This window comes from Bos taurus, chromosome 11, assembly GCF_002263795.3.
Source record: "Bos taurus isolate L1 Dominette 01449 registration number 42190680 breed Hereford chromosome 11, ARS-UCD2.0, whole genome shotgun sequence".
In the NCBI taxonomy this organism is placed as follows: domain Eukaryota; kingdom Metazoa; phylum Chordata; class Mammalia; order Artiodactyla; family Bovidae; genus Bos; species Bos taurus.
Window position 1 is genome coordinate 97,800,048 of NC_037338.1, and position 21,699 is coordinate 97,821,746.

A 21,699-nucleotide genomic window follows, 5' to 3' on the forward strand; every position below is an offset into this window, starting at 1 on the left:
ACCTGAGCTTCCTCACCTAACTCCCTTCCAGGCCACAGGGGTCAGCTGTTCTTCCTTACAGATCTGCCCAGTGCTGCCCTAAAAGCTTTCCCTGTATTAACTCATTTCCTCTTGACAGCTCCCTGTCGAGGCTGCCACTGCTGTCAGTGTTCTCAGTTACAGATGAGGAGACGGAGGCGCAGGGCGGTGGGAGGACACGCAGGGTTCCCTGGCCTGAAGGCAGAGCAGAAACCAAACTCAACCGTCTGTTCCAGAGTCTCCGTGCTTCCCCACCACACCCCACGGAGCTCAGCAGGAAAGACAGCACCCACGGCCTCTTGGCACTCAGAACAAGAGAGGGGTCCTGTTTTCTTGTCGCCTTCGTCCACAGCGCTCCGATAGGACCCTGGAAGATGAGATAAGCAGACTGTCAGTGCTGCCCCAGGCCATGGAGCCTCTGTTCTGGCTGCTGCTGCTACTGGCTAGGCCACGGCCTCTGGGGTTCATCCTTCTTTTGCCATTCATTTCTGGTAATGAGATTAGCTCGGGAAATGTTGCCAGGAAAGAGCTGTTTTCCTTCTCCCTGCTTGTCCCTTGATCTGGGGAAGGGAAGTCGGAGGGCCCCAGGGAGGAGACACGCCAGTGAGGCAGGGAGCTGCAGCCAGGCCTTGAAGGCCGCCTTTTGGTCACTTGCTGCTGCTACTGCTGCTAAGTCGCTTCAGTCGTGTCCGACTCTGTGCGACCCCATAGATGGCAGCCCACCAGGCTCCCCCGTCACTGGGATTCTCCAGGCAAGAACACTGGAGTGGGTTGCCATTTCCTTCTCCAATGCATGAAAGTGAGAAGTGAAAGAAGTCTCTCAGTCGTGTCCGACTGTTAGCGACCCCATGGACTGCAGCCCACCAGGCTCCTCCGTCCATGGGATTTTCCAGGCAAGAGTACTGGAGTGGGGTGCCATTGCCTTCTCCGTTTGGTTACTTACTCCTTGGTTAGTCCATGGCTTCAGCTGCCTACTCCCCCGCAATCGCCTGGAATTGGCCCTGACTTTGACCTCTCAGTGGGCATCTAACCGGTGGGAGCTAGGGACAGGCCAGGAAGCTGAGTTTGTGTGTCACCGGAGAACAGGGACCCAGGGCAGCAACAGCTGTTATTTTTCTGAGAAATCTCCCCATGGCTTCCTAAGGACTGAGGACCGGGACTGTTTTCTTGGTTACGCAGGGCTGCTTACCAGGGTAAAAGAGAGGGAGATGCAGCTTCCTAGGAGATAAATGTAGCAGCCGCCAGCAGTCGTGTTGGGGAGAGAGGAGCTGATCCACTTGGGGTGGATCACAGTACAACATCTCCAAGGCCACGTGTGGGGAGCTCTTTGCTCCGGGCAAACCCGCTGTTCAGCCTTTGTTTCAGACCATTCTCTCCCCTTTCGCCCACCTGTCTTGTTAGTCCAAGGACAGGGGCTGGTGCAGGGCATTTGGGAAGTGGGCCAAACACGCCATCTTTCTCCTTCATCCGTATCCACCCCCAGCCCAGTGGAGTTGGCGATGCCACAGTATTCCTGACACTCTCTCCGCCTGTCGGGACGGAGAACATGGGGCGTCTGTTCTGCAGTGCTGCCCACAGGCCGGCCTCCCTCTTTGACTGCCTTCCTTCTTGATGAAGTTGGATATTTGCTCTGTTTCCCCAGTGCCCAGCTGAGTTTACAGTGGGTCGTTTGACTTCTATGCATTTGTTGTGTTCATTTGCATCCTTCTTTTGCTACTTCTTTTCCTGCTAATGAGATTAGCCATTGAAATTGCCCCGAAACTGCTGTTTCCCTTCCCCGCACCTGTCCCTTGATATGGGACTGGTGAGAACACATGGGCCCACAGGGCAGGGGGAGCAGGCACACCAACTGTAGGAGCCCCAAGGTCAGCGCTTTAACAGGCTTCATTGTGCAGAGACGGAAGCTGAGGCTTCCTGTGACCTGCCCAAGATCACGGAGCTGGTGAGAGCCAGCGCCAGCACAGCACAGCTCTGCCTCACGGGACACTCGTCCACATCCTTGTCCGTTTGCCGGATGACCTGTCTGTGATAGAACTTGATGTTGGAGTCAGGCCAGGCACAGGGCAAGGAAGAGTGGGCACCCATGCTGCCCGGGAAGTGAGGCTGGAGATGTGAGATTGGCACACTGGCCCTGGCGACAGGGTGTGACCAGCTCCCTGAGTGCTGTCCCTGGGTTGCCCTAAAACCCTGGCTATCTGGGAAACCTGGGTGGAAGGGGGTTACAGGTGTGAGAAGAGACTTGCCACTTGATTTCCCCATGGACAGCCTTCAGTGAGGGCCAGCTGGTCATTACTGGGTGGGCAGGGCAGCCTGTCGGCCTGGCTGCTGAGCACCAGTGGCTTGGTGGTCTGTGACAAGACGGAGGCTGACCTTGCGCGCAGGCCCACACATACCAGGCCCTTCATAAATGCTGGTTGGTTGTGCCAACAGGGACAGAGTCACCTTCTGCTGGCCTGGGAAAGTGCAGACAGGGTTTGATTTATCCCAGTGCTGGGCCCACTTTGGAATGTCAGTGGCCTCAAAGCCACGAGACCTAAGCAAGAAGTCCTATCAGCCAGCTCTGATTTCCTGAGCACACGTACCATATGGCTCTTATTCATTTCTGCAAATCAAGTATTTATCAAACTCTCCCTTTCCTGCTCCATGCCAGGCCCTTAGGCTATGGTCAAAGCCCCTGTCTCATGGGCTTTTATGTTATCCAAGGGAGATACTGTCTATGTATGGATGTGAGAGTTGGACTGTGAAGAAAGCCGAGTGCTGAAGAATTGATGCTTTTGAACTGTGGTGTTGGAGAAGACTCTTGAGAGTCCCTTGGACTGCAAGGAGATCCAACCAGTCCATTCTGAAGGAGATCAGCCCTGGGATTTCTTTGGAAGAAATGATGCTAAAGCTGAAACTCCAGTACTTTGGCCACCTCATGCGAAGAGTTGACTCATTGGAAAAGACCCTGATACTGGGAGGGGTTGGGGGCAGGAGGAGAAGGGGACAACAGAGGATGAGATGGCTGGATGGCATCACTGACTCGATGGACGTGAGTCTGAGTGAACTCCGGGAGTTGGTGATGGACAGGGAGGCCTGATGTGCTGTGATTCATGGGGTCGCAAAAAGTCGGACACGACTGAGTAACTGAACTGAACTGAAGCACATGCGGGAAGTGATCAATAAATGTGTGCTGAATGCATGAAGTAATGAACCAAGAGCTGTCAGATGGGAATAAAAGTGATGCTGAAGACCCAAAGAGGAGGATCGGTAGGAATCAACTGAGTGTCCAGGGAATGCCTCTCTCAGACCTGAGTGACAAGAGGGAGCCAGCCGCTCCAAGAAGTGGGTGCAGCCAGCACAGAGATCGCGGTGGAAGAAACTCCACAGCCAGTGTGGCCGGAGCACAGTGGGCCTGGGGGACGCTGTGAGCATACTGTGGGCGGGCTGCGGGGCTGCTGGGGAGGGGCTCAGCCTGGAAAGAAGTTCATACAGGAGACAGACACGATCTGGTTCACAGTTGCTTTTTGTGTTTTGTTTTTTAAAATTAACGTTTCAACTCTGTGGCTTCCCACGTGACACTAGTGGTAGAGAACCCACCTGTCAATGCAGGGGCTGGTTAAGAGACTCGGGTTCTATCCCTGGGTTGGGAAGATCCCCTGGAGGAAGGCATGGCAGCACACTCCAGTGTTCTTGCCCAGAGAATCCCATGGACAGAGGACCCTGGTGGGCTACAGTACGTAGGGTTGCAAAGAGTTGGACATGACTGAAGCAACTGAGCATGCGTGCACTCTGTGAAAAGCAGATTGCAGAGGAAGTGCAGGGGGGCAAGAGTGGAAATGAGGCTGGGTTAGGGCGTTAGGGCAGAATCCAGGAGTGAGCCAGTGCTGGCTAAACTGGGGCAGTGGCAGTGCATGGGAGAGAAGGAAAGTGAGAGAGGGGGGATTCTGCAGACAGAGGTGGCGGGATTTGTGAAGGATGGGATGTCAGAGATGAAGCAAGGAGGGGCCTGGAGAGTGGTTCCTAGGTTTGAGGCCTGAGCAGCTGGGAACTCAGGTCTAGGGCTAGAGAGAGATTGGGATGAGCTCAAGGAGGCGGCTACCACTAGGGCATGGAGGAGAAGATAGATGGGGCTCTCCAAGCCAGGGAGACCCCACGGGACAGGGGTCTGTCTAGAGGACAGGGAAGCCTGGCATGCTGCAGTCCATGGGGTCTCAAAGAGTCAGACACGACTGAGCGACTGAACAATAGCAACAACAGCTGGGACGAGGGTGAGACCTTTTCTCAGATCAGAGTGGTCCCAAGAGGAGCTGGACTTAGACAGGAGAGACCTGAAGGTATGGAATTCCCGGAGTATGGGTGAGTCACTCTTTAATTACAGTCATGAGCTACACACACACACTCTGCTTGCTGTGTACATGTTCTATTGTGATTCACACACACACACACACACACACACTGCTTGCTCTGTACACGTTCCTATCGTGATTCGCTCTTTCCTACTGAATTGATCCAGAGAGTCTGACCCATCTGCAGCAGCAAAATGAAAACTGAAGAACTTGGCCGGAAGGAAGTCACAGCCGATGGGTCAGGAGGCCTGGTCTGCAGGGCGGTGGTCTGGAGGGGACCCGCCTGGGAGCCGGACTCTCACTTCAGGCATCTGGGGGTGCAGGGTCGTTAAGCGGGTATCCCAGGAAGGTGGATGGGTGGTGGCATTCGTGTATTTCAGATTTTCATCTTTCATGCGGGAGGTGCCTCTCCCCTCTGTGTCTGATGGAGTGCCCCCTTGGATGCTGTGGAGGACATCATGATGGGCAAGGCTATCCCAGGCTTTCCTGAGCCATGGCTCAGGGGGGAGGTGAGGTGGGGGAGGAGAGGACATCCCCTGATGACTCATCACCAGTCCCTCCCCTCGTCTCCATTCTCAGGAGTTCTGCTGATGTCTGCACCCTCGTCTGCCTTCACTTTGCCACAACATCTGTCACCCCCTTCCTGAAACATCTCTCTTCACGCAGCTTATTCCCTTCCCCACCCCTACCCCCACCCCTGACCACTTTTGTCCCTCTCACCACACGGGCTGTAAGTGTCTGGCGGGGCTCTGGCCCAGCTCTCACCTTTCCTGATCCAAGTCCTGTCCCATGGGGTCTTCCCAGCTTGGAAAGCCCCATCTTGCCCCTGTGGGGGCTGCCTCCTCACACTCATCCCAGCCCCTCTCTCTAGCCCTACACCCACGTTCCCACGCCAGCTCCACGAGCCCTCTTCTCGCGTGTTTGTCTGACAGCTCACCACTGGCGTGTCTGAAATCAAAGTCTGGTTCCAGAAAGTGCTGGTTAGTTCCAGGCTTTCTGAGTGGACCTGTTTGGACTTTGAGGCAATATGGTAGACTCGGCAGATGAGCAGTAAGCCCTTTCTTCCCTCCCAATCACCTGCTGCAAACACACATACAAATAAACTAAATTATAAACCAAGAAGCAATGCTGAGCCAGAAGCCAGGAAAGGGAAGTCACCATGTGCTAGAAACAGAGAATGCTCTGAGTCAGCGCAGGGGGCAGAGCGCAGAGAGCTTACTGGATGGAGACCTTGCCAGCTGTCAGGGGGCAAGGGTTCTGATGCCCGCTTATGGCGGGCTGGAACTCAGCTACTCACAGGAATCAGAGAGCCAGCAAGTGTCCCCCACTGGAAAATCTCAGACCAGCCTGGGGGAGCCCCAAGGGAACACAGGTAGAAAAAGTCCCTATGAGAAAATGTCACCTTAGCCTGTACTTCAGGTAGGTAGTTCTTGGCTCTCAGCCCACATGACCAAGAAATGAGGGGTAGTGTCCTGTGGAGGTTAGGAGTGTAGACTCTTGAATCAGACTCCCAGGCTCAGCCAGCCTTGGACCTGCCTCTTATGGTGAGGGTTAAATGAGTAAATATATGAAAAAAATGTTTCGAACTATGCCTGGCACACAGTAAGGGCTAGATAAGTATTAGCTGCTGCTGCTGCTTTTATTATTATTTTCAACTTTTCTTTGACTGTTTTCAAATAGACTGGCAGAGACCACCATCCCTGTAAGCCAGGTCCTCTGATTTATAACCTGATAACATCATCATCTTCTAGTGGTTCCCTTGCTTCTCATCTCACTCCCTTTCTCATGCTGTTCATTCATGGAGTGATCGTCCTACGACACAGCTCTGGTGTTTTCACTTGCCTGATTAAAGACAGTTTTTAGCAACCCCCCATCCTTTGGGTGGGGGGTGGTCTCTACCCACCACTGCTCCAGAGCAGGATGCTCTGATGTAACCGTGTTTTTCTTTTTTTTTCTTAAGAAAGTATTCCAGCAATTTTATTGTATAATTAGTGAACAAGTTAACATAAAATTGCATGAGACTTTTTCTTTTTTTCTCCCCCTCTCCCCACCACCTCTATCCCCTTTGGTAACCATGAATTTGTTTTCTGTGTCTGTGAGTCTCTTTCTGTTTTGGAAATAAATTCATTTGTATCAACTTTTTAGGTGCCAAATATGAGGGATATCATAGGATAATTGTCTTTCTCTGGCTGACTTGCTTCACTTACTGTGATAATCTCTAGGTTCATCCATGTTGCTGGAGATGGCATTATTTCATTCTTTTTATGGCGGAGTAGTATCCCAGTGTACATATGTACCACATATTCTCTGTCCATTCATCTGTCGATGGATTCTTAGGTTGCTTCCACGTCTCCGCAATTGTAGATAGTGCTGCTATGAACATGGGGGTGCATGTATCTTTTCAAATTAGAGTTTTTTTCTGGGTGTATGCCCAGGACTGGGATTGATGGATCATATGACAACTCTAATTTTATTTTTTTAAGGAGTGTCCCTGTACTATTCTCCATAGTGGCTGTACCAATTTGCATTCCCACCGACAGTGTAGGAGGGTTTCCTTCTTGCCACACCCTCTCCAGCAAATTTATTATTTCTCTACAAATTAGTTATTGGTAGACTTTTTGGTGATGACCATCCTGACTGGTTTGAGGTGATATCTCGTTGTAGTTTGGTTTGCATTTCTCCGATAATTAGTGCCGTTGAGCATCTTTTCATGTGCTTGTTGGCCATTGGTATGTCCTCTTTGGAGAAATGTCTATTTAGGTTTTCTGTCCATTTTTTGATTGGGTTGTTCATTTTTTTTTTTTTTTTTTGGTATTAAGCTGTATGAGCTGTTTTTGTATTTTGGAAATTAATCCCTTGTTGGTCATATTGTTTGCAAACATTTTCTCTGAGTTCATAGATTGTCTTTTTATTTTGTTTATGGTTTCCTGTGCTGTGCAGAAGCTTCAAGTTCAATTAAGTCCCATTTGTTTATTTTTGTTTTCATTACTCTAGGAGATGAATCTAAAAATATATTGCTATGATTTATGTCAACGTGTGTTCTGCCTAGGTTTTCCTCTAGGAGTTTTATAGTATCTGGTCTTACATTTAGGTCTTTAATTCATTTTGAATTTATTTTTGTATATGGTGTTAGAGAATGTTCTAATTTCATTTTCTTACATGTAGCTGTCCAACTTTCCCAGTACTGCTTATTGAAGAGACTGTCTTTTCTCTTTTGTGTAGTCTTGCCTCATTTGTTGTAGGTTGATTGATTGGCCATAAGTGTGTGGATTTATTTCTGGGCTTTCTATCCTTTTCCATTGACATATATGTCTGTTTTGTGCCCGTACCACACTGTTTTCATTACTGTAGCCTTGTAGTGTAGTCAATAGTCAGGGAGCATAATTCCTCCAGCTTTGGTCTTCTTTCTCAAAATTGTTTTGCCTATTTAGGGTCTTCTTTGCTTCCATACAAATTAAAAAAATTTTTGCTCTGATTCTGTGACAAATACCACTGGCAATTTGATAGATATTGCATTGAATCTTTAGATTTCCTTGGGTAGTATGGTCATTTTAAGTATTGATTCTTCCAATCCAAGAACACGGTATGCCTTTCCATCTCTTTGTATTATCTTCAATTTCTTTAATCAGTGTCTTACAGTTTTCAGACCACAGGTGTTTTGCCTCCTCAGATGTGTTTATTCCTGGGTATTTTATTCCTTTTGATGTATGTTGTAACAATTTTGATGTTGCTCTTTTTAATCCATCATTTTAATTTTCATTGCACTACTTCTTCAATGAATATTCAGGACTGATTTCCTTTAGGATGGACTGGTTGGATCTCCTTGCAGTCCAAGGGACTCTCAAGAGTCTTCTCCAGCACCACAGTTCAAAAGCATCAATTCTTTGGTGCTCAGCTTTCTTTATAGTCCATTTCTCACATCCATACATGACTACAGCCTTGACTAGACAGACCTTTGTTGGCAAAGTAATGTCTCTGCTTTTTAATATGCTGTCTAGGTTGGTCATAACTTTCCTTCCAAGGAATAAGCATCTTTTAATTTCATGACTGCAGTCACCATCTGCAGTGATTTTGGAGCCCCCAAAAATAAAGTCTGTCACTGTTTCCACTGTTTCCCCTTCTATTTGCCATGAAGTGACGGGACCAGATGCCATGACCTTAGTTTTCTGAATGTTGAGCTTTAAGCCAACTTTTTCACTCTCCTCTTTCACTTTCATCAAGAGGCTCTTTAGTTCTTCTTCACTTTCTACCATAAGGGTGATGTCATCTGCATATTCATTGGAAGGACGGATGCTGAAGCTGAAACTCCAATACTTCGGCCACCTGATGCGAAGAACTGACTCATTTGAAAAGACCCTGATGCTGGGAAAGATTGAAGGCAGGAGGAGAAGGGGACAACAGAGGATGAGATGTTTGGATGGCATCACCAACTTAATGGACATGAGTTTGAGTAAACTCTGGGAGTTGGTGATGGACAGGGAGGCCTGGCACACTGCAGTCCATGGGGTTGCAAAGAATTAGACACTACTGAGCGACTGAACTGAACAATACTTCTCAGGTGGCGCCAGTGGTAAAGAATCTGCCTGCCAGTGCAGGAGATATAACAGATCCCTGGCTTGGATAGTTCCCCTGGAGGAGGAACTGGCAACCCACTCCAGTATTCCAGCCTGGAAAATCCCATGGACACAGGAGCCTAGTAGACTCCAGTCCATGGGGTGGCAAAGAGTCAGACATGACAGAGCATGCACACTACTACACTACTTCTAGTTTTATAATAATGAATATTTTCAGTTAAGTTTTAGCTGTCATTTGGATTTTTAACTCTAGGTTTCAGTGATCCCTTCGAGTTAGGGAAGATACTGAGCTTAGGTGATAGAGGGATTTTGGTGTGTTCCAGTGGGTGTTTCTCAGGACAACTTGCATTTGGGAATGAGGCATTTGAGGAGAACCTTTGGGTAGGGAGATTCTTGCAGGGTGCAGAGGACATAATAGAAGCATTTTGGCAATGGCAGCAAATACCAAAAGTTTTCATACCTACTTCACACCTACTTCCTTGCCCTGAAAAACAAATCATAAACCTTTCAGCTGTGGCCAGTGGAGCATCTATTGCCACCAGCAACATAGCAACCCAGAGCCCCAGGTCACGTGCGGAAGAGACGCAAGAGCTGGCTAGCGGAATTTCCTGCTCAAACACAGCCACAATCAACTCATTCTTTCCCCTTTGATTAGTATTCAACTGTTCATGCTTAGCCGCTTGTGATTTGCACCCTGTTGGCAAGTTGAGTTGAAAGATCTGGAAAAGGAGAATAAGCTGTCAAATTGGCCATCACATGTCCACGGTATCCAAAATGACCTAGTCAAAAGCATACTTTGCCAAATGGTGAGTTTCCATCTCTCTCTTACCTTCCCAGTCTTGTCCAAGGCAACACCTGCCTACAGTTCTGCCAAACTGCTGCTCCCTTGAGCATCGCTGTGTGTTCCCACTGCCAGCCCACTGCTCATACTTTCTTTGGCCTCTGGGGCCTCTCCAGCCTCATCTCTGCTAGTTGAAGCCCAGCAAGACTAATTTCCAGGATCACCTTTTCCTGGTTCCTCCTTCCCATAATGGAGTTTGTTCTCTCCTTCCAGAGCCCTCTCATAGTGCTTCTGACTCTCCCATGCCTTAGCCAGCCCTTTCCATGGCTCAGCCATGCAGACCAGCTCTGGACCCAGGATGGACCCTTGGCAAACTTCCATTCAAGGACCAAGGTCATCCTCCTGGCTCTACTCTTGGGCTTTTTGGGAATGTCTCTTGGGGTTGCCATGAGCATAATTTATTTAAAACTTAGCAAAATTACTGGAAACGTGATTAAAGTTGATCTACAAGATTATACATTGTGTATTTATGTTTGCATGTATTTATGTATATGTGCATATAAACTGTCAAAGAATTGTTTTTTTAAAAGATAAAATAATGACTTATACAAGTATAAAATGATTATTTGTCAAATATTTTATTTTAACTTATTAATTAGTGAGAGATTCAGTAAGATATTCAGTTCAGTTCAGTCACTCAGTCGTGTCCGACTCTTTGCGACCCCATGGACTGCAGCATTCCAGGCCTCCCTGTCCATTACCAACTCCTGGAGTTTACTCAAATTCATGTCCATTGAGTCAGTGATACCATCCAACCATCTCGTCCTCTGTTGTCCCCTTCTCCTCCCACCTTCAACCTTTCCCAGCATCAGGGTCTTTTCAAATGAATCAGTTCTTCGCATCAGGTGGCCAAAGTATTGGAGTTTCAGCATCAGTCCTCCCAATGAATGCTCAGGCCTGACTTCCTTTAGGATGGACTGGTTGGATCTCCTTGCAGTCCAAGGAATTCTCAAGAGTCTTCTCCAACACCACAGTTCAAAAGCATCACTTCTTCAGCGCTCAGCTTTCCTTATAGTCCCAACTCTCACATCCATACATGACTACTGGAAAAACCATAGCTTTGACTAGATGGATCTTTGTTGGCAAAGTAACGTCTCTGCTTTTTACTATGCTGTCTGGTTGGTCATAACTTTTCTTCCAAGGAGTGAAGTGAAAGTGAAAGTCGCTCAGTCGTGTCTGACTTTTTGTGACCCCCATGGACCATACAGTCTGTGGAACTCTCTAGACCAGAATACTGGAGTAGGTAGCCTTTCCCTTCTCCAGGGGATCTTCCCAACCCAGGGATCAAACCCAGGTCTTCCTCATTGCAGGCGGATTCTTTACCAGCTGAGCCACAAAGCAAGCATCTTTTAATTTCATGACTGCAGTCACCATCCACAGTGATTTTGGATCCCCCCAAAATAAAGTCTGTCACTGTTTCCACTGTTTCCCCATCTGTTTGCTGTGAAGTGATGGGACCAGATGCCATGATCTTAGTTTTCTGAATGCTGAGTTTTAAGCCAACTTTATTTCAAGAGAACTGAGAATACTTTATGGTCAGTTGAAGAATGCTGAAATCATCTTTAAAATGGATAGAAAATTAGTATTCCCAGAATGATGATCAGTGGGATACTATGGGACATCAGTTGCCTTTATATGGACTGGAATTATTTGCATTACTACATTTTCTACAGGTTAACATCTATTTGTACAGAATTTAAAATAGCCTTAGTCAAAGACAGATATGGATAGCTTGCTAGAACACTTATTAAATTTCAGAGTCACAGTTTTCCCTCACATTACTTATAATAGTCTCCATTGCATCTGCTATTTTACATTAGTTATATGGCTTTATAGTTTGTTTTTCAGAAGCCAGTAGTTCATATCTGAAGAATTTAAGAATTACTCTTTTGAAGTGCCCTTGTTTCATTCCTTTCTCATTGCATCTTCAGTCTGTTGAATCCATTGATCCATAGATTATCCACAGCACTAAAAATTCTTTCCATACCAACAGTAGACACTGGAATTGAAGTAGGATTTTGAGCCAGTTTTAACATATTTGGAGCAACACGTTCTTTGTTGAAAAACATTTCCACGTATCAAGAACTGTTTCTCTCAAGACAAGGGAACAAGCTACCAACGTCCTCATAAAGAGGATTTGGAGGACTTTTTTTTTATTCCACGGAGCCTACTTACCAGAAGAGGGGAATTTTTCATCATTAGTCAAATATAAGTGCCACATACAGGCTCTCTAGCAGCATGATAAGGGGCATTTCCAAAAGCAACGCACTTCTTCAGGCATCTGACCAAGATCCGTGATCATCCTGGCTTTTAACCCGTGGTTGAGATGTGCCATTTATCCCTTGCAGCAGATGTTTGTCACCATGTAAATTATTTAAAATCAAAAGGCTGGGATTTATTTTTACCTTGTAATTTTAATTCACTTTCTATACGTAGCTACGCCCATTTCTCAATCTTAATGTATATTTTTTCATTTTGCCTTACTTCATAGAGGTTTTGCCTGTTTTATTGCTATTAATAAAATTTAGCTCTTGGGTTTAGTTATCATGTCTATAGTTTTAGTGTTTAGTTTTATATTGTATGTTTTAAACATGGTTTCTGATTTTATCTATATTAATCAATTTCTCCTACTTCACCCCTCCCTCGAATTTCCATAGCTTTTTGAGTTGAGTGTTAAGCTTATTTATATTCATATTGTTTAGTTATATGAATTAAAAACCATGCATTTTTTCCCTCTCAGTACACTTTTGACCTCATCACATAGTTTAACATATCATGATCTGTATGTGCTTTATGTTTCTGGTTTATAAATAGTTCATTACCCTCGCTTTTATTTATTCTTTTACTCAAGAATTATTGGAATATTCAAAAATTTCCAAAGAATTGAATTTTTAAGTTGTCGTTAGTTTTCTTATTCTTTTTTTTATTCAACAGATTTTTAGGCAGTGTTTTCTCTGTGTCAGGAACCATAATAGATGCAGGGTATTGTGGAATGAATATAACCAGCATGGTCACAGCCTTCATGGGAGTCATCCTTTGCTGAGTGAAGCACAGATGTCATCGTTTAAGTAGTCACAATTATAATAAATGTTATGGAAGGAAAAAATCTCAGGGTGGCCCAGCACTTCTAAAATTTACTAGAAGTACAGTTGCCTATTGTATTTAGTGAGTATTTCCTGTATGTTGTTTAATCTTGTTTCTCCTTTCCTGAATGTGAATGCTTTTAGTGTCTGTTTGACTCAGGTAAGCAGATAAGTTGTTTTCTTGCATGTAGTTCTGATGGTTTCTTCCTGAGGCTTCCTGTAAACTCTAAAATCTAAAGGACCCTCAATGCATATGAGGTTTTCAGTTTATGGCACTACTTGTAATAAAAGTTTAGAACAAGTAAATGCTGTTCTTTTTGAATAAACAAACCCTATATTAAAAAATTAAATCTTAAAATAATTTTTCAGCATAATACGTGTGCATGAATTTTAAAAATCACTACATACTGAAAGGCTGAGTGAAGCAGCTAACACTCCTTTGTCCATCTCTGCATAACCCAGTCACTCCCTAGAGGCAAACACTCAGTTATTTAGCAGTTTCTTCTGATGGTTTCTGCCATGTTTCCATCGATGTGTTTTTGCTGCAATTTCTCGATCCACTCACTTTGGACAGTATATGGTGACTTCTTTGTAAGATGGATGTTGGTTTAGTTTTCCTAAACCGTCTTCCCTCATTCTTCAAAAACACTCATGTTACCATAATTACATCACTTTAGTTAAATGAGTGTTCTTGTTTTAATTATTAGGAATGTGTAAGTATGGTTTTCCATAAATGGCTCCTCCATACTTAAGTGGTTAAGTGTGAATAACATGTTCTTTCTGGAATATCCCTTTGTTTCCCTGGCATTTCTAATCCCCTTTTAAGGAAAAATTCTTACTCTAGCTACTGCTTATCTACCAGATATTTTATATGTATACGTAAAATACACATATAAACATATGTAATACTATATAAAATCTTACCAGGCCTTATGTATATTGTACATAAAATCTTTAAATTATTTTATTTAATTTTATTTTTATTATACATAATAAATTATGTCCATTCCCTTCCTCCACCCCACCAATGTGCTATCCCATTGGGTTTTCTGTCGAGTCTTCTCTCTCTCTGGAGGCCTCTTCTGGGGTGGAAGGATGTAGACCAGCCTTTCTTTAGCCTTGCTGCTCATCTGTCCTCTCCCTTTACTACTGCTAGTTTGGATCCACTGTTTCCTACATCCCGTATCCTCCTGTCCTTGGTTTATTCTTTCATTTTGCTAGGGGAAGTTCTCAAATAGTATGCATATTACTTGGGAGATAGATGTTCTTTTTCATGTCTTCTAACATCCTGTGCATTCCCGCTGAGAAATCTGATGCCATCCTGAATCTCATTTGTGGCCACAGAATGGAGCAGATGAGTGAAGTTAACTAGACCCGGCCATTCCGAATGTGTGTGTGTAGGTGGGGTGGAGGTTGCGTAGGAAGTATGTGTGCAGACAGACACAAGGTTAACAGAGGCAGGTGTGGTCTGGAGAAGCCTGGTTTTAAATTTGGGAAGTGTGCAAATGTGGCTGCCTTTGGTCGGCCCACTCCACTAAAGAACTCCAGTTGTTGGTTGGAGGTCAGTCTGCAGGGTGATCTTTAGGGACATCCTCCAGGACTGTGATCATGTTGGCCTCGTGTCCATGTCAGGACACAGATGACCCCCTGATCAGCTCTGTGGTGCCATGCATCGAGGTACTTGACAGTCTAGGCAGATAGGCCAGACGTGCCAGGGGACATGGGCAACCCCTCAGCTGGGTCCAGAGACCCAGTGGAGGCAGACTTAGGCTCCAGTTTGGCTCAGCGGCAGTGTGTATGAGGACGACATAGGGATTTGTTGAACTGCTGGATGAACATGGGTGACTGCCACAGGATTCATTGGGCTTCTAGGTTGTATTAATAAAGAGATGACCTCCCAGCCAAGAGGGTGAGGGGCCTGCTCAGCTTTACAATGGGGCCATTCACAACTAGAGGATCTGGTTCTGTTCTGGGTATATGTTGTTTATTTAGTGACTTTCTTATCCTTAAACATTCATTTCAAATGCTTCTCTCTTTATATCTTCCCTTGATGCTTCCCTTGCCCATAATTTACCTACTGTTGGTCTGAGTTCTTATCTCTACTTACTTACTTACCATGTTGCTGTAATATACATGTCTCTCCTCTACTGAATCAAGTTCCCCAAGGGTGCTCTGACAAGTCACTTAATCCTTGTGATTATGAACCTGAAATAGCGGCAGTCATCCTGGCTCCATCTTCGTCCCTGGGCTTTGTAAAGATCAGATGAGTTGTATGTTTTGGTGCTTTACAGACAGCAAATGGGAGATGATGGCGTTATTTCCTGTCCGTTTGCTAATATGATGAATAACAGCCTTAAATTAACAAGCTGGTTAAGCAGCCGTTGTTCCTCGCATCTGTGTAGCATCCCCTGATGTGTCCTGAATTTCTCAATGAAAAAAAAAAAACCTCACTGTTTATTCTCCAACTTCTTCATTACTGGGGACGTCCTTTCAGCTTTTTCTTTTGCCTCTCCTCTCTGAAGTCCTTAAGCTGTCACTGCTCAGCTGGGCTGTTGCACAGCTGCATCCTCTGTGACTCCAGAGGCTGAGGATCAAGGAATTAGCCAAGGCAGCCTGAGTTCCCCGATGCACCAGACATGGCCTCAGCCTGGGATTTGCAGACTTGGGTCCCAGGAACCCAAAAGGCCGCTTCAGTTCGAAAGGCTGGCTTCCCCTGATGCTGGGGAGTACTGCTCTCCTTCTCTCTGCTGTATGATGAAACTGTTGGCCACTGGCCTACGTTAGTCTAATGGATGTGGCAGGGTGGCTGGTCCTGGTCCTTGCACAGACCATGGGGTCTCAAAACCACACTTCACCAAGGATGCTCCTGGCCTAGGGTCCCTCTCCACTTATGCTCCTGGGCTCAGCCATGGATCTCAGATCCCAGAGGCACTGGCCCTGGAAGCTAAACTTGGGGGTTTCCAACGTCAGCCACGTGCTGTGCCAGAGCCAACCCTCTCCACTGACCCTTTCCCATATCCTCTTTTCAAGCCTGCTCTCGGCCTAGATTCCTTTCCTCAAAGCCATTTTATTCAAGGAGCCTCATTGCCATTTTCTGGCACTGGGCCTTGATGTAGAACTTGCGGGATGACCACAGCATCAGGTCTGGAGAACCAGGATTCAGTTTCTATTCCTTTCTTCCAGGAAGCCTCCTTATGAACACAGAGCCATCCTTTAACTGGTGACCAGCTTTACATACCAGAGATCTCAGTCATAAAAGATCTTACTTCTCTAATCTCTGGGCTGTGGGTATCTGCTTATCCTTTAGTTGCGTAACTAAATCACCCCTTAGATGACAGCATGTAGAAAAAAGGTGTAGGTTATTTTGACTAAAACACTGTCGCCAGTGTAAATAAGACACAGCCATGGACCACAGGGGATCTGGAGGAGATAGCCCTGATTGGAGAGATGGCCTGGCTAGGTGCACAGAATGTGCAGGCAAAGTGGGTGACATTTTGAGGGGGCCTTCAGTAATGGCAGAGATGTTGAGGAGGAGTAAGAAGTTGTGGACCCAGGGAGAGAGACATAATGGGGCTGTGAAATAGCTCTGGGTGACCTTGAGGAATTTGCTTTACTCTCTGAGCTCCTCGTTGTTGTGGGGTCTGTGCACCATGGTGTTGGTCATTATGCAGAGGATTCTAGTCTCGGACAGAACAATGGACTCGGTAGCTCTGGAGGGTTCCTTCTAAGTGTAAGGTTTTATGAAAAATGACCAAGTTGAGCTGTGAAACGTTTCATCTCCACAAGACACAGCTTCTTACAATGCTTAGTTGCACCCAGGATTCCGCAGACCACAGACATACCATTTAGCACGTTTCCTTTTAGTTTTTGTTCACAGTTATCCTTTCTCTTTAGCTTCTTCTAGTTTTTTTGCCTTCTCTCTCATACTCTTTTTTTCTTCCACCAGCTTTTGAATCGAAAAGATAAGACCACCTTTGAGAAACTGGACTACCTGATGTCCAAAGAAGATAATTACAAGCGGACTCGGGAATATATCCGAAGCCTGAAGATGGTTCCCAGTATTCCCTATCTAGGTAGGAGTCTGAATAGGATTATTGTTTTTTTAAGAAACCTACTCAGTGCTACATGAGATGTTTTTACAGTTTCTAGTTGAGAAAGTTCCACAAAGCAGCATGGGTCATGGATAAAAAGGTGATTGGTTGGCTCTTCAGGTTAGAACAGGCTGTTGGGACTCCCTGAGAATGGGGACTTCCTGAGGAGGGTCCTGGAACAAGGGATATTCTGCTGCTGATACAGATGCCCAGTGAATCCCAAGCCTCCGCAGCCTGTAGCTCAGAAGGATCACGAGACTCTTACTGGTCTATCCCCATCCTTCTGAACTGGGGGAGTGTGTCAGTTGCTCAGTCGCATCCGACTCTGCGACCCCATGGATGGGGGCCCCCAGGCTCCTCCATCCATGGGATTTTCCAGGCAAGAATAGTGGAGTGGGTTGCTGTTCCCTTTTGCAGGGGATCTTCCTGACCCAGGGGTCGAACCTGGGTCTCCCACATTGTCAGCAGACTCTTTACTGTTCTGAGCCTCTAGGGAAGACTGAACTGGGGGAACTCAGGCCCAAACCCCTGTGTTCTGGTTCTCTGGGCATTAATAATATATTATGTAAGATTTGTCTCAATGAAATTATTATAATGATTATTGATTTTACTGATTCAAAAATAATATGTGTTTATTGAAAGGAATTAGGAATAGATAAGAAGATTAGTATCATTTGTTATCTCATCCAGAGATAAACATTATTTGCTTCAAATCTTTTCATTCATTTGGGTGCATATAAAATCTGTATGTTTACTCTATTGTGAACATTTAATGTTATTACCTGCATTTCTATACTGTGACTCAGTCCCACTTGGATTTGTCCAACTGAAATCTGCTCTCTAATAATGACATATAAATTGTCTCTACATTTTTGCTATTAAAATTCTGCAGTGGCCATCCCTGTTGGATAAATTTCCTATGTGTAATTATGATTATTATCTTCTAAGAGATTCCTGAAAGTGTGATTATTGGGTCAAAACTTGATGTGAAATTTTATGCCTTTTCATATATATTTTCAAAACGCTCTCCGTAGAGGTTGTAACAATTTATGTTCACATTAGAGGGCAAAGAAATTGCCTATTTTCCGCATGTGCACAAATGCTTTGTGTCTTCATGTGCTTTTTTTCCTTTATCATTCCTTTTTTTCCCTTTGCCAGTTTGACAGGTGAAAAATACTTCTTATAGTTTGGTTTTCACAGTTATGCTAATTTTATGATATAAAATAATACTAAGAACAAGGGAAATTAAGATTTTATGGATATGACCCCTAATATTTTCAGAAATCTAGTGCAAGTTTTTTGAGATAACATTTTTGACAACTTTTAAATGTCCTCTATGAGCATTGTGTATTCAGTTTTTAAATTCCTTTAAAACTAATTTGGAAAATTAAACTTTAGTAGAAAATTGTTCATTTGATCCAAGTTTTAAAAATGATTAGCATAAAGTTTTTCCTCAGTTTGTTTTGACCGAAAAGTTTTGTGTAACCGCTTATACATTTTAACCTCCCGTGTATATGGGGTTATATTTGCTTTGCATTCCTAATAGCGTGCATTTTCATTTTCTCTTTCTTTTTTTTAATTTGCTTTGCCAGAGGTATGTCTGTTGGTCTTTCCTAAGGATTAGACTCTGTGTTTGTGTATCAGTCCACTGTCTTCCTGCTTTCTAATCTGCTGTATTCCATCAGTCTAGGATGTGCCTTTTCCCTCCGCATTTTTAAACCTCTCAAATTGGGATGCATCTTTCAACTGGTGGTAACAAAGCACTGTGATGCTGGTTAATTGGCAGCAGTGTTCCTTACGATACATAAAATAATGGTGCATCCTAAATTTGTAATAGATGACATCCTAAATTTGTAATAGATGACATCCTAAATTTGATGAAATATGGAATTTATTCTTTTGTCTCTTACAATTCATCTCTTCTGCTTTCCTTAAAGTTGTTTTGTTATTGTAAACAAATTATTGGCTTATTTGTGTATACATTATTCTTTCCACTTTCATTGGAAAATAGTTACTGGTATACATTTCCCTCTAATTGATGCTTTTGTTGTATCCTACGTGTTTAAATGTATAGTATGCTCACAATAGTCTTAAAAGTGTTCAATAATTATAGTTTCAATTTTTCTTTTATGCAAGTGTTATTTAAGGTAGTGATGTTTTAAATTTCCAAGGGCTTGAGTTTTTTGTTTTTGGTTTTTTTCAAATGGCTTTATTGAGTTGTAATTCATGTGTCACCCATTTAAAGTGTACAACCAATGGTTTTAGAACATTCACAAAGCTCTGCAACCATCTGCAATATCAATTTTAGAACATCTTTATCACCCCAAAGAGAAACCCCAAACCTGTTTCTAGTCACTCCTTTTCCTCTAGCCACCTCCCTTCCACCCCCTCACCTTCAGCCCTAGACAACTGCTAATGTACTTTCTGGCCTCGTAGATTTGCTTATTTGGGACATTTCATATGAATTGAATTGTACAATGTGGTCTTTTATGACTGGCTTCTTTCCCTGAGTGTTATGTTTTCAAGGTTCATCCATGTTAGAGCATAATCAGTGTTTCATTCCTTCTTATTGCCAAATAGTATTCCACTGAATGGATGCTCCACGTTTTATTCTTTAAAACTTTATTGATTTTATTTCTGGCTGTGCTGGGTCTTTGTTGCCATGTGGGTTTTTCTCTAGCTGCAGAGAACGGGGCTACTCTCTGGTTGCAGTACACGGGCTTCTCACTGCAGCCGCTTTTCTTGTCTCAGAGCATGGACTCTGGAGCACCTGCTCAGTAGTTGTGGCCATGCGCTTAGGTGCTCTGCAGCACGTGGGATCTTCCCGGACCAGGGATCGAACCCGTGTCTCCTGCATTGGCAGGTGGATTCTTTACCACTGAGTCACCAGTGGAGCCCCACCACATTTTATTTATCTGTTCATCATTTGAGGGACGTATGAGTTGTTTCACTTTTGCGTTACTGTGGATAACACCACTATGAAGGGCTTTGCTTTTTAAGAACAGTCTTCTAATTTTTTCAATGTTGGTTTTAGTATATGACCCATATGCTTTTGAGGTTTTTAAAAATATGTTGATATTTATCTTGTGGTTTAATATAAGATCAATTTGTGTAAATGTTTCATGGGTGCTGGAGAAGATGTAATCTCACAAGTTACTCTTATAATTACATTATAACATTCAGATTTTCATTTTTGACAACCTGGTCGATCAGGAACAGAAATATATGTTAGAGTCACTTTACATTTCTAATAGTTTCTGCCTTACTTTATTTTGTATACAGTTGGCCCTCCATACCCCTGGGTTCTGCATTCATGGATTCAGCCAACCCTGAGCTGAAAATATTTGAAAAAAGAAATCCACAAAGTTCCAAAAAGCAAAGTTTGAATTTGCCATATGCTGGCAACTATTTACATAGCATTTACATCGTATTAAGTATTATAAGTAACCCAGAGATGATTTAAAGTATAGGGGAGGGTGTGCGTAGGTTGTATGCAAATTCTATGGCATTTTACATAAGGGACTTGAGCATCCCTGGATTTGAGTATCTGCAGAGGTCCTGGAGCCAATCCCATGTGGATATCAATGACTGAATAGATGTTTTTAACAGTTGCAGATTTGTTATGAAGGGTCCCATACAAAATGATCTTGATTCCATTTGTTATTTGCTTTTATTTCATCGATGTTGATTCTGTGAAATCTGATTTATTTTTCCTTTGCATTCATTTTATAAATCTTTGACTGTATTTTTCATTTTGATATTTTAAGTTGTCTTGTCTTAAGTGTGATCCTTGAAAATCATATTTGTGTGTGCTTGTCTGTGCTTAGTTGCTCAGTCGTGTCCGACACTTTGTGACCACGTGGACTGCAGCCCGCCAGGCTCTTCTGTCCGTGGGATTCTCCAGGCAAGAACACTGGAGTGGGTTGCCATGCCCTCCTCCAGAAATCATATTTAGCTGGGCCCAGTATGAGAGATCTTGCCTTTTAGTAGGGGAGTAAAAGTCTTTCCGTGTGTTTAGACTTAAGCAATGTTATTGAATTATCATTCTTTTCTTTTACACTTTCTTATCCTTTCTTTGTTCTCATCTTATAGCTTGCTGTAAACTTAGTATCCTTCCACCTAGGTGACCATGGGGGTGAATCACCATCTCAGATATGTAGATGGTTGGGCATGCCCAGCTGCCAAGCCCATTCCCGCCTTGCCTGAGGCTGATCGATCTGAAAATGGGTTGGTGGCATTAGGGTGGGGGCAACCCCTGGTTTAACTAGCACAGGTGCTCCAGGGTTAAGGATGGCCTCTTCTCTCTCATAAAATGATCACTAGAATTGCTGTTGATCCCCTGCTTCCTCTGCGCCTGGCACTTGGCTAGGTGCTTTAATGCATCAACTCAGTGAACGCTCACCATGGCCCAGTGAGTAAGCAGGTGCTGAGAGGTTGCCTCGGGTCACATAACAGGAGCACGGCAGAGCCAGGCCTCGGCCCAGATGGCCTGGCTGTCAGCCCTCGGCTCTGCCGCCGCCCTCTCCCGACTCCCCACCTCCACTGCTCAGGTCGTTACCCGCCCTTTCAATTGTCACCTGTATGTCCTCTGCTATTTATGACTTGTGGATGGTCTCCATCGGGCACTAGTATGGTGGGATTAATAATACACTTGCGATTAATAATACAGTGGGATCAATACACTTTATACAAGTAGGATAAATTATCTTGGCACTTTGCTGTGACACTGCTCGTGGACCACAAAGCCGTGCGGCCTTGGGCTTC

General features: G+C 44.5%; 1 protein-coding gene across 14 annotated transcripts in view; it reads left to right on the top strand.

Moving 5' to 3' along the window:
- Positions 1–21,699, top strand: part of RALGPS1 (Ral GEF with PH domain and SH3 binding motif 1) — a 302,633-nt gene that overhangs the window by 123,802 nt on the left and 157,132 nt on the right. For all 14 annotated transcript variants that reach the window (XM_024999173.2, XM_024999164.2, XM_059891505.1 and 11 more), the window contains one exon: positions 16,791–16,917. In XM_024999173.2, coding sequence (XP_024854941.1) covers positions 16,791–16,917 — 127 coding nt within the window. The remainder of the gene's footprint in view (positions 1–16,790; positions 16,918–21,699) is intronic.